The sequence below is a fragment of the Haliotis rufescens genome, unplaced genomic scaffold (genome assembly GCF_023055435.1).
Source record: "Haliotis rufescens isolate VD_foot unplaced genomic scaffold, xgHalRufe1.0.p SCAF_1, whole genome shotgun sequence".
Classification (NCBI taxonomy): domain Eukaryota; kingdom Metazoa; phylum Mollusca; class Gastropoda; order Lepetellida; family Haliotidae; genus Haliotis; species Haliotis rufescens.
Window position 1 is genome coordinate 37,031,157 of NW_025963779.1, and position 13,530 is coordinate 37,044,686.

The following is a 13,530-nucleotide window of genomic DNA, read 5'->3' on the forward strand; positions in this document are numbered from 1 at the left end:
TACCCACAACATAGGGAAGTTACACACAACATTGGGAGGTTACACACAACATTGGGAGGTTACCCACAACATAGGGAGGTTACCCACAACATAGGGAGGTAACACACAACATTGGGAGGTTACACACAACATTGGGAGGCTACACACAACATTGGGAGCTTACCCACAACATAGGGAGGTTACACACAACATTGGGAGGTTACACACAACATTGGGAGGTTACACACAACATAGGGAAGTTACACACAACATTGGGAGGTTACACACAACATTGGGAGCTTACCCACAACATAGGGAGGTTACACACAACATAGGGAGGTTACACACAACATAGGGAGGTTACACACAACATAGGGAAGTTACACACAACATTGGGAGGTTACACACAACATTGGGAGCTTACCCACAACATAGGGAGGTTACACACAACATTTTGTTGTTAAGCAGCTGAAGACATTGTCTCCATAATATGATACATATGTTGTGATACATTGTCTCATTATCAGAGATTAAAGAATGAATTAGAAATTATCATTATGGGTTTTATGGTCTGCTGCCCTTTCATTAGCCGATATTCAATATACATTCCAGACACTAGCATAGACCGCCACAAGCTTATTGTCTAGATTGTAATTAAAGTTCCATTTTCAGACTTCTTAACAATTAAATACTCAAGTTTCTAGAAATCAGATCCAGTTTACCTTTCACATATATCAGGCCTGAAAAACCTGTGCTGCATCCATTTGTGTTTCCATGTGCTCATGTCCCTGTTTGTTCTTACTGTCCTATTCCTGATTCCAACATGAACAGTGACATCTACATAGCTACACAAATCAGTAACACTCCAGCAACAATTCAAGGCAGTTGACATGATAGACTGATTCGTACAAAATGCAATGGATACAACAATAGGATTATAGTGAAAAGCTACAAATACAAACAAAATTTTAAAAACATAACATTGCACACTAAGTAGTCAAACTATTAGTGCACCTCCTTCAAACAAGAGTACAGGGTGGCACAGAGCCAAGAATCATGAGAATGATGCTGTGCACCTTTACAAGACCCTCGGAGGGTGTACACATCTGACATACATTTCCTGGCCGGGTATGACAGACATGTGTGGTTGACATACACAAGATAGATGTGTTCACTTTGGTACTCCCACCATGCACTTTCTCCCATCACAACATCACTCATTTTGATGTCCCAACTTGCATGGAGCTGCATCAGAAAAGGATCACATGCATCGTGGAACACATTCAAGTCAAAGAGTCCAAAGATTAACACAAGATTGGCTGCACTTAATGTCATTGTCAGAAAGCATCTTGAAATGAGTCTCACTACTAATTTGTCGTAACTTTACCCTCCGATAAATTTGTTGCCAACAGTGACTGCTAGGTTGTCATATTATCAGCAAGAATCAGATAAACAGAAAACCAGTAAACAAACAAAGCAAACAACAAGTAAGCTTACTAGCCAGGCTACCATATCAAACTGGTAAATCAGCCAACAATCTAACATTCCATAAACCAGCCAACCATCCAACATCCTGTAAATCAATCAACCAAATCAAACTGGTAAACCAGCCATCCAACCAACAATCTGTAAACCAGCCAACCATCTAACATCCTGTAAACCAACCGACCAAATCAAACTGGTAAACCAGCCAGCCAACCAACAATCTGTATACCAGCCAATCATTTAACATCCCATAAACCAGCCAAACATCCAGCATCCCGTAAACCAACCAACCAACCAACCAAATGAAACAGGTAAACCAGCCAGCCATCCAACAATCTGTAAACCAACCAACCATCCAACAATCTGTAAACCAACCAACCAAATAAAACTGGTAAACCAACCAACCATCCAACAACCTGTCAACCAACCATCCAACAACCTGTAAACCAGCTAATCAATCAACCAAATAGTAAACTGACCAACCAACAAATACTTGAGCTTGGAAAAAAGATGCAATAGCGGAAAAAGTTGACACAACTGAGCAAAGTGTGAACAACCAACCATCCAACAACCTGTCAACCAACCATCCAACAACCTGTAAACCAGCTAATCAATCAACCAAATAGTAAACTGACCAACCAACAAATACTTGAGCTTGGAAAAAAGATGCAATGGCGGAAAAAGTTGACACAACTGAGCAAAGTGTGACTGGGTATCATCTGTCCAGACCCAGGAACTGAGGATAAGATCATGTTATCCCTGCAGCATTCCTGCTGCTGACAGCGACGCAGGCAATGAGGGGGTGAGATGAAATCAGGTTTTAACATCAATTTCAATATTAATGTACTTACATAGTAACGTGTATGCAGGTGTGTGTATGTTTGCGTGTCTGCATGTACTAGTCCGGACCAAGTTTTATAGTGCTAGCCCACTTAGATACAACGCTGTAGTTTAACATGGGTACCCCACTCAGAAACAGTGCACAGATTATTTTTCCCTTTAATGCTGATCACCAGGCATGATAACAAGTACTATCTTTTAAAGTCTTTCGGCCAGGGGATCGAACCACTGACCATCCACTCTCGAGGCAGTAATGGTCTACCCACTACACCAGGATCTACCCACTACACCAGGATCTACCCACTACACCAGGATCTACCCAGTACACTAGGATCTACCCAGTACACCACGATCTACCCACTACACCACGATCTACCCAGTACACCACGATCTACCCACTACACTACGATCTACCCAGTACACCACGATCTACCCACTACACCACGATCTACCCACTACACCAGGATCTACCCAGTACACCACGATCTACCCAGTACACCACGATCTACCCACTACACCACGATCTACCCAGTACACCAGGATCTACCCACTACACCAGGATCTACCCACTACACCACCATCTACCCACTACACCACCATCTACCCACTACACCACCATCTACCCACTACACCACCATCTACACACTACACCACCATCTACCCACTACACCACCATCTACACACTACACCACCATCTACCCACTACACCACCATCTACCCACTACACCACGATCTACCCAGTACACCACGATCTACCCACTACACCACGATCTACCCAGTACACCACGATCTACCCAGTACACCAGGATCTACCCACTACACCACCATCTACACACTACACCACCATCTACACACTACACCACCATCTACCCACTACACCACCATCTACCCACTACACCACCATCTACACACTACACCACCATCTACACACTACACCACCATCTACCCACTACACCACCATCTACCCACTACACCACCATCTACCCACTACACCACGGAGGCGGTCCATGCTGTTAGTGATGCTGATAGTGATGCTGATAGTGATGCTGATAGTGATGTGACAGTTGTATTGACAGAAGCTACAACTGCTCTTTCACCAGAGTCAAGTGTTGTCCCAGTGTGAAAACCAGACCTGGTCACTGTTGATGCACAAATTGACAGAGTGGAAAACATGTCAAATATTGATCAATCTCTTTCTCTAACTGCTTCCTATTTACGCTCATGATCAATTCTGGAAAGATAATTTGTTTACATCCTATCTTGTGAATGTAAAGTGTTGTTTCCTACTCATTTCATGGTTTGCCTATTTTGTCATCAAACAAGAACAATAATATCCTGGATCCTAACTTCACATTCCTGAGGTAACATCTTGTCTTAATTGGCTGGCAATAAGTGTCAATTACTGCACTCTGGTTGTGGATGTCAGTCACTGTCACATGTTGACACACACTGATTGATGGACATCTACGACTGTCTGGCTTGCATTTCAGCGTATTTGTCAGGCTAACACTCAAAGGATGTTTGCTGTTATTTTCATATCACACAATATTTCACTGTTTGAATAAGAGTCAACAGAGTTGTTTATTTCAGAATGGTTTGAGGTTAATTACTAAAGCAACCTTTATGAAACTGTGCATAAGTTCAAAGCAAGGCACACAGATAAAACAAATGAAACATATTTTTGTGTGTTTTCAGATGAGTTCGAGATTTAAGAGTCAAAATACAGACTGTCACAATGTTGATGATCATCATTTTCTTCTTCAGAATGAACCATAATTAGCTATGAATCGATTCTCAAAAAAGTATTATTCTAATATTTCCTTGTCATCGTATCCCAATTGCGTGGATTGATGCTCATGATGTCAATCACTGGATTGTCTGGTCCAGGCTCGATTATTTACAGACCGCTGTCACATAGCTGGAATATTGCTTAGTGCGGCATTGAACAAAAAAAGAAACAAAAAAATATCTAATATTTACTTTTGAATGCATTATCATTTTAACTCAAAATCAATGTTAGAGATTTGTCTCTACTGGGTAGATTAAGGTTAGTGTAAAACTAGGAATTAGCCAAACTCTGATGTTAATTCCCTGCCCCTTCAAAACATTCTCATTATCCATCGGCATGATGGCACATCTCCAACTGCCTGCTTCCCTTTGTTTTTTTAACCCACAGAAGGTCACTGTTTAAATACAGTCTGGAACGGTTGAAGTTGATTGAGGAAGCTGCTCTTAAAGCTTATTGTCAACCATTCAGGAAATCGAAAACACCGACAATTCACATGTCACCCAAGTTGACCTTCCCTTCATCAGTGTCCTTCCCCCTCCTTTCATCTGAGCATATCGACCATAACTAAAATCAGTTTAAGCTATCCAGATATATGTATGAATCATGAATAACTTTGAACCAAGAAAAAAATACAGTGAACGAGACAGTAATATCCACATGGATTCCATTACCACAGAGCCTGTAGATCTGAAGCGTTCTTTACTGTGTAGTTACATGCGTGTAGTTTTTTGTCCCGCTTGTTTATTTGTCTTCAGATATGACATATGCAACATCCTTTGATGCTTCTGATAATTAGAAGCATGGTAAACCCAACACTCATTTACTCTAAGCATGAAAAAAAATCCTAAAAAAAATATCAAGAAAATTCGGATAAGCAGAACAAGCATGAGTTTCATATTGCCAATAAAGATAAGTGACTGTGTAAGAGCATGTTGATCTGTAGATTGATACGTATAAGGTACTGGCAGTTTGGTTCCACCCAGCAGTGGCGATTGATGTATGTAATTACTACACAAATGCTGCTGCTGCTGCAGTGTTGAGAAGCAACTCACAGGATGTATGTAATGACTCCCACACTCCACATGTCTGTGGCCAGGGACAGGGGCTCGTAGCTCACCACCTCCGGGGCTGAAACAGAGAACACACCCTCTACATGCAGTCCCAATACAGTAGCCTCGTGTGACATAAGCCTTAGACTGATAACAGGGTTTGGAATTATGTGAGGTCCTGGGGTCCTTGAGATTTTTTGGTTATAGTATTTTAATCTAGGGATCCCCAAATCTTGAACTTTTAACATTGCGATTATGACAAGGACCCTTTGACTCTCAGTCTTAATTTGGACAACTGTATAGTGTAAGCTAATTTGTGTCTATGATAGAATTAATCAACAGTAGTTCCTGTCAATCTAACAATAATTGTCAAAAATTGTTCACAAAAATCGAGGATAAACTTTAATTTTGATGTGTTTTACCTGTAGCCTACATCTATTCATAACAATGACATGTCAGTTAATCTTGACGTCAACCATCAACTTAGTGGGTATATCCAGACTTAAATTACACATTCATAGCCTATTGCACAACTGCATAACTTTTTACACCTTATACACTGCTGTAGTCAGTATGAAACCTGATGAAAATCTCTTTTAAATTTAAAGAACATGTATTCAAGTATTTTTTTGCTGAGAACTGATTAAGAAATTCTGAAACTGAATGATATAAGTTTATATATTATTGAAGACGTTATTGGTAAATGGTGAAAAGTTTCTAATCTTCTTTTCACAAGTTGATTGAAGTATGGGGTTGTTACATGAGCATCAGCTGTACTTCATTAATTACTAGTTTCAAGGCCAATTAAATTTTCTACTTTGGCCTACAAGTTACAACTCCCTAAATTTCATTGCCTTAACATCTGTAAATTCACTTCAACTAGAAATTCTGATCAATACCCTTGTAGCACTTGATTCTATGTTTCAGATTAATTCCTTGATTGAAGAAACCTAGAAAATCTAGAAATATTACACACCAATTTCCTCATTGGGATCTAAGACACGCCCCAGGGAATGTCAATGGGTCTACATGTGACAGTGTATGTACGCACCAACAAACTCAGCGGTTCCCATCATAGCTCGGTGCTCATCCATCGGTCGGATCTTCTGAGCCAGACCAAAGTCTATCAACTTAATGTCCTGACTGTTGGAGTTGAGCATCATGATGTTTTCAGGCTGTGAAATAAGGACATGGTGAGTTGGTATTATTGTAGAACTCACAACACTCACCTGACTGTAAACTAACCCACATCATCATGAAAACTAAAGCCAAATCGATAGGTTTCCTATTAATATTAGCAATTTGACATCTTAGGTCATCAGGTCAGCAGTTTGTTTTGTTTTCATTGAGAAAAGGGTAAAATGACAGTTTTAGTATGAATTTCATAGCATATGATAATCACAATGTCAAATGCTACAGTGTTTGAGGTTAGATGAGGCAAAACTGGATTTAACTTAATGTTCCAAGAATATTTCACATACATATATAACACGCAGACCTGTGTCCGGCTGCTTAGTAAAGGACTAGTTTGGACTTCTGCTGGTTTAAACTGAGATACCATGCCACAGTTTAACATGACTGATACTGACTCTGTTTGGACTTCTGCTGGTTTAACTGAGATACCATGCCACAGTTTAACATGACTGATACTGACTCTGAACCGACCAGTTCTTGCTTTATACAATACTGAAGAGTGCCAGACAGGGTAACAGCAGGTACCATTGTTTATTATATATTTAACATCCTTTGGTATGACATGCCCAAGAGATCGAACCACCAACCTTCCGCTCTCAAGGCAGATGTTCTATCCATGGAGGATATGTGGACATTGTGTTTGAAATGTAGATACATGTAACAACTACGTGCATTACAATCAAGGGAGCATACCATTGTGTGGATTCTATCAAGGGAAATAACTGACATGTTGAATACTCCTAGGGGAGATAACTTCAGTGTTACAATTACAAGTGAGAAAAACATGGTACAGAAAACATTCAGAAGAGAAAATCATTAAAAATGATTGAGCATTTAGAAAACAATGATGTTGAATATTACCAAAGGTTTCATACAAATACAACCAAGTGAGCTACAGTAATAGATCTCATGGTGGTAATTCATGAACAGAGCTACACCACTAATTCACTTAGCAAAGGCACAAAGAAGTAATTACAGATAATCAAGTTAGTTTCTATCACATAAAACTGACAGTTTCACTTCTTTGGTAGGCCTGTCTCTGTTCCCACCAGGGGAAGTACCCGGTGACCAGCAGGATGCTCTCAAAAATTGGTAAAACATTTATGACACAACCTGGGTTCTTGCTTCTCCATCCCAAATCATAAGCAAAGCCATGCCACTTTCAAACACTTTATGTTGGCTTTATGACAAACATTAACTTAAGTTCAGATCCACTGACTGAAAACTAATATAACATTAAACACTTTAAAAAAATATAAAAATTTAGTGTTATATTCTATAGAAATGTTAATGTGTGACACCATGGATTTCATGTTTCATTCATATCCATAAAACTCTGCTTTTGAACAACAATCCTTATTTAATTGGTGTTCAGCTGTGGACAAAGGCTGTGCAATACATTCCACACATTTTCCATTTACTGTCAGTAAATCCCTATTTCAACATTCCAATCTTCCTTTTAGTGTGTATAATGATTCTGTTTCAATAACTAGATTCCATTGCCTAATGTTAGGTCCATATTTACATATCATTTCTTTTTACATGTGTTCTTCAATATTATAAAAAATTATCTGTTTCCTTAACCAAAACTAAACTCCCAGTAACTCCCGTAACTATAAAATAAACATACCATATCTTCTACACTTAAGATTAAGATGTGCACTGTGTGCATGAGATCCCTTCCGAGCTGATCAGTTAAACCGAATATCAACCTGGTCCCCTATTTCTCTCTGGCATGGCTTAGATGTGCAATCATTTTAAAAAAAAATACAATCCAGGATTGATCAGATAACCCTGAAACAACATTTGTGTCTATTTTTTACCTTAAGGTCGAGGTGTGCAATGTTTTTATTATGTAAATGTTGGACTCCTTCCAGGATCTGTTTAATGAAGGCTGAGGCCTCCTCCTCCCCTAGATGGTCCTTCTCTGAGATGTAGTCAAACAGCTCGCCACCTGACACACTGAAACACAGAGCATTGACAAATTAATGGTCAGTCCTTTCAACCGAGGTCAGTCCTTTCAACCAAGGTCAGTCCTTTCAACAGAGGTCAGTCCTTTCAACAGTGGTCAGTCCTGTCAACAGAGGTCAGTCCTTACAACAGTGGTCAGTCCTTTCAACAGAGGTCAGTCCTTTCAACAGTGGTCAGTCCTTACAACAGTGGTCAGTCCTTTCAACAGAGGTCAGTCCTTTCAACAGAGGTCAGTCCTTTCAACAGTGGTCAGTCCTTTCAACAGTGGTCAGTCCTTTCTACAGCGGTCAGTCCTTACAACAGTGGTCAGTCCTTTCAACAGAGGTCAGTCCTTTCAACAGAGGTCAGTCCTTTCAACAGTGGTCAGTCCTTTCAACAGAGGTCAGTCCTTTCCACAGCTGTCAGGTTTTGGTTGGTCTACCAAGACAAGAATATTTAAAGGTTATTAAGATCATGACTAATAGTTTCACCCCCCGTTTCCTACAGTAGTTACATATACATCAACAGAAACATCTTAGTAGACAATCTGATAGTTGTTTCATTTTCAAAATATTGCTTCAAAATTGTATGCTCTACTTTTCCTAACTGTTTGATTGGCATTCTAGTTTTCTCATGTACTTTATACTCCTATATACTTATTTATTTTCAATTAACCTTATCATAAACACTTCCGACTGCACAGACCAATCGGGACTTTTTCTTTCATATATTTTAATGGAAAAGGATAAACAATACTTTTAGAACTATTCTAGCAATATGGAGGGATATGGGTTTCATAGATGGTATCGAGAACATTCATGTACCAAAACAATATACATAACAAATTGTTTCTTCACAATGACAATCTATTGCAGTGTTCAAAATTAAGCATGAAAGTAAAGGGATCCTTGTCTTAAACTCTATTGTGAAAAATTAAGATTTAGGATGTCCTTAGACTGATCTTTCCTCAGGGGTGACCTGAAGGACCCCAGAACCCCTCTTAATTTTTCACTCAGTATTGTCAACATTGGTTGAGGTTTGGATTGAATCAGCAATCACATATAATTTTATGCACTCAGGAAGACAAAGTAAGGCTCCTTGTTTGGATAGAGTGACATGGGCTTATGCCACTTTGAACTGTATTTAAGTCATAACATAGCATGTGAGCTGCACACATCCAAATGTTGCTACCTACAGACCATGGGACATCTTTTGCAGTGGATCAATTAAGTTTGTGATGAAAAAGATGGATATGAGTTGTGTTGGGGCCTAAGTGGGTTGTACACCCTTCTCGTGCGATTATATTGAATTTATATTCATATTTATATTTAGCATGAATATTGATGTGTGCAAAAAAAAGCACTTGTATGAGTATTCTTGTTCATTTCTTCATTGTTTTCAAATTTTCACTCACATTTAATATTCACAAAAAAATCAATGTATCACACTTTCCTGTTAAAAAATCACACAAGTTATTGAATACCCTGTCATTCATGCATACCATTTGGGATTACCACTTGTAGATTATGGAACGGGCGTAAGTCGTAAGTGTACATTGACTGAAGTCAGGCGATACTGTGGCTAACAATCTGAAGGTTGCGAGTACGGGTCCGATGGATTCTCACAAAAACTGGTTAGTTGTCTCTGTGACCTGTGCCCTAAGCCTGAGATTGTCCTCATGAGAAGTTGTGGTAGTGAAGTCTTGTGGACTACTGGGAAGAATGGGTACCCAGTGTCTGCTGCTTGTTGTCAGACTCAAATAAAGAGGATTGGATGGGCAAGTCCATTTATTCTGCGGATTGCATGTCAAAAGGTTATCACGCCTTGTGGTGTGGATCACTGCATTCAGTTCCTGGTTTGTCTTGTCCCAGGCTTGGATATTTACTGTCTGCCATGATATAGCTGACATAATTGCTTGAAAGTAAGTCCAGTGGAACAGGCACCACAAAGGGAAAAAATTCTGCACAAATTGCCTGACACAGCAAAGGGATACAACTCTGCACAAATTGCCTGGCACAGCAAAGGGATACAACTCTGCACAAATTGCCTGGTACAGCAAAGGAAAATAACTCTTCACAAATTGCCTGACACAGCAAAGGGGTACAACTTTGCACAGATTGTCTCACAGAAAGGGAGACAACTCTGCACCCACAGATTACTGGTTCACCCTAGCCCCTTTCTTATTAGGGATTTCATAACGTTTCATTTAAGGAAATGTACTTGTATACCTTCTCAGTCCATGAGTGGCATCTCGAGGAGACATATCACTTTCATAAAACATGAAATCAGATGCTACACATAACTTCAAAGGGTATTAATAGCTATGATATTAATGTGCATGAATGCAATAAATGTGTGTAATATGTTAGTCTAGACAACTGTGAGATGACATATGTGACTTGCTCCTCCATCAACACTGCATGGGTCAACTTCACAGTCAGATCTACCCTCCACACAGCTTCAGGCAGAGCCAGCAGTTTGTATATGGTCAGATACCATGAATTACAGAAATACTGCCTCAATAGGCTCTTACATACCACCAGCCAAATCTCATGAATCACCATTGAGGGCTTTCACTCAGGCAGCTAATGTGTAGCAAATTCCTCCCAATAGCTCTCTGCTCTAGGTCCCATTACAGCTTAATACCATGAGATTAGGTTTTATCTTATTTTTCTCATCTTGATATTAATTAGACAGTTATTAACAGACTGTTAACACTCAACTTAACATGAAAGTGTTATTAAAGTATCGGCAGTATTTCTGGAAGCTCAAAATGACATATGATTGACAAATAATGAATTGTACTTTGTCTAGGTATGAAACTAATGGAAATGTGCTCTATTTAAAGACTAAAATTAATTGCACAAAATAACAACAAAATTTAATACATACATACATATATATATATGTGTGTGTGTAGACCAAAACAGAAAATCTGGAACATATTCAAGTCATTGAGAAATATTAACCTACTATTAATATGAACTATCTGTATGCAAACATCAATAAGGGACCGTTTTGTTAATATTTGAACGGTAATAATTTATTGTAACTAATTAGGTCAAACAAGGACAGCTTTATTTAAGTAAATGAAATCAGAAAAATGTTCCACCATGTATTCAGCATGTATGACACATCTCACACAACTAAGAAACACCCTTGCATCCATCCATCCATCCATCCATCCATCCATCCATCCACCCTCCCACCCATCCATCCATATCTCACTAAAGTTTGTTCTCAGTGACATGTGTCCTGAGTCAGAGATTGTCCTAATGAGAAACACAGAAGCAGCCCCTTCACCACCATTTCCTCCTCCAGGAAATCATAGTGCATACATACATGACACCATACTGAATATGATATACATTCAGTTTTGGGAAATACATGCCTACTACAACCTTAAACTAGATTAAAGAAGCTTGCCTCTAGAATAACCAAGAACCCAAATGTATTTCAGGTCTAATGACAGAACATGTAGTCTGAGACAAGACATGAACACAAGCTTCAGTCCCATCCCTTTTGCTACCATGAGTATGCAAATGTCAGTTCATGGCATCCCATAATTCCCATGAAAACACATTCCAAAGGCAGTACAGTTTTAAACCAGAAAGCCACTGTCAAGACTAATTAAGAAAGTCATATGCTCTTCCAGTTTAATGACTACAATTTTCTGGTTTAGGAAAGCACATGTCATATATCCAGTGTGATTAAAAAAAGAAAATTCTATGCATCTTCACTGTGATCTTGACCTCATACATAGGTCACTCATGACTGAGGCCCTACCCAAAAGATGACAAGTACAAAGCACCGTTGATCTACAGTAAAAGATTCTTGAGGCAGCTAACAAGCTTTCAGGCTTTGAACAAATTCTGACAAAACTTAAAGCACCCCAATGTGCATGGAGCTGCTTATAATGATATAAGGAAACCACTGCTAAGTGAAACCACTCTTGTTATGTCTCTAATTTGCTCCCACAGAATTGTGTGAAGAGTTTTATTATTTGCCAATAAGAGGTATTAATGTCAAACACTGCTGATATAAGAGGGCATTTGCTGCCAATTGAAATACAAGTTTAAACTGATTGATCAATAGTCGTAAATATCACCAGTGATTAAATCATTAACACACCAAAGTAAGTTTGACCCTTTTCCCATGTTTCTTTCATGTCAAGTGTTTAGTGTTTTGGAAGGAATTGAACTGATAACAAGCTATTATGAGTTTTATACACTGATCAGTGAACTAATGTAATAGCTGATCAATCAGAGCATGACCTTTAACAGTTGATGAGTGTTTACAGCCTGGGTATAACAACACACCTACTAACTGCTGGTCTCCACCATCGCTGACAAAGGGTAATGAACAGTCTGCTGATGTATAACTGAAATAGACCTGCATTTAGCCTGGGTGCTTCACACATCAAATTAAAGCATCATGTACATTTCAAGAAACTGCTGTATCATTTCACCACACTGAAATATGAATCATACATCCTGTCACTGAGCAGATGTCAACTCTGGGTCTACGAATTGCATTCCATTCCACTAACAATCATTTAGCTTCTGTTTAGTGCCCCAGCTCCACTATGTAATAATTTACATCTGTGACATGTAGCGAGAGACGACACGGCCATCAAAACTTTAGGATGAAACCTGCACTGCAGGAATTGCTGTTTTTTTTCTGAAGATGTCATATTTTGAGGAAGTGGAGGGCGTTAAGCTCATCAGCTGCAACAGATATTTCGAGTTGAAAGGATGAAAAAGGGATGAAAAAAGGGTTTGCAATGAAATAATACCAGATTCTGATGAATTATTCTTGTGATTATGTTGGAGGTATTTCAACACAATTGGTTATTTGAATATTGGAGAATGCAACTGAAAACCTGGGCAATCTCACAGTAATAGCTGTCAGAGGTTTTCCACAACACCATCTACAGTAGTTGTTGCACTGAAGTTCTGCATGCTTGTTGATCTTGTATTCGGACAGATAGTTATACATTTATGTGTGCAAAGCCTACACAAAATGCTGCTTAAAACTGTTTTTGCAATCAACATAATCAAATGACATTTTGCTTATTTTTTATCATATTTTATAAATAGCTTTGGTTGGTCTAAATGCAGTTTTTGGGGAAAAACTAGGGCTGGCTATTGATATACATCATAGAGATTGATAATCGCTAACTAAATATAAATCAATTATCGATAAATAATAACCCTAGTAGAACAACTTTAGAATTATATGGTT

The 13,530-nt window shown here is 38.9% G+C and overlaps 1 protein-coding gene across 3 annotated transcripts in view; it reads right to left on the minus strand.

Moving 5' to 3' along the window:
* LOC124135704 (death-associated protein kinase 1-like) overlaps positions 1-13,530 on the minus strand; it is a 165,375-nt gene that overhangs the window by 112,086 nt on the left and 39,759 nt on the right. For all 3 annotated transcript variants that reach the window (XM_046501183.2, XM_046501182.2, XM_046501184.2), the window contains exons 3-5: positions 8,160-8,298; positions 6,194-6,317; positions 5,146-5,221 (exon numbers count right to left, since the gene is read on the minus strand). In XM_046501183.2, coding sequence (XP_046357139.1) covers positions 5,146-5,221; positions 6,194-6,317; positions 8,160-8,298 — 339 coding nt within the window. The remainder of the gene's footprint in view (positions 1-5,145; positions 5,222-6,193; positions 6,318-8,159; positions 8,299-13,530) is intronic.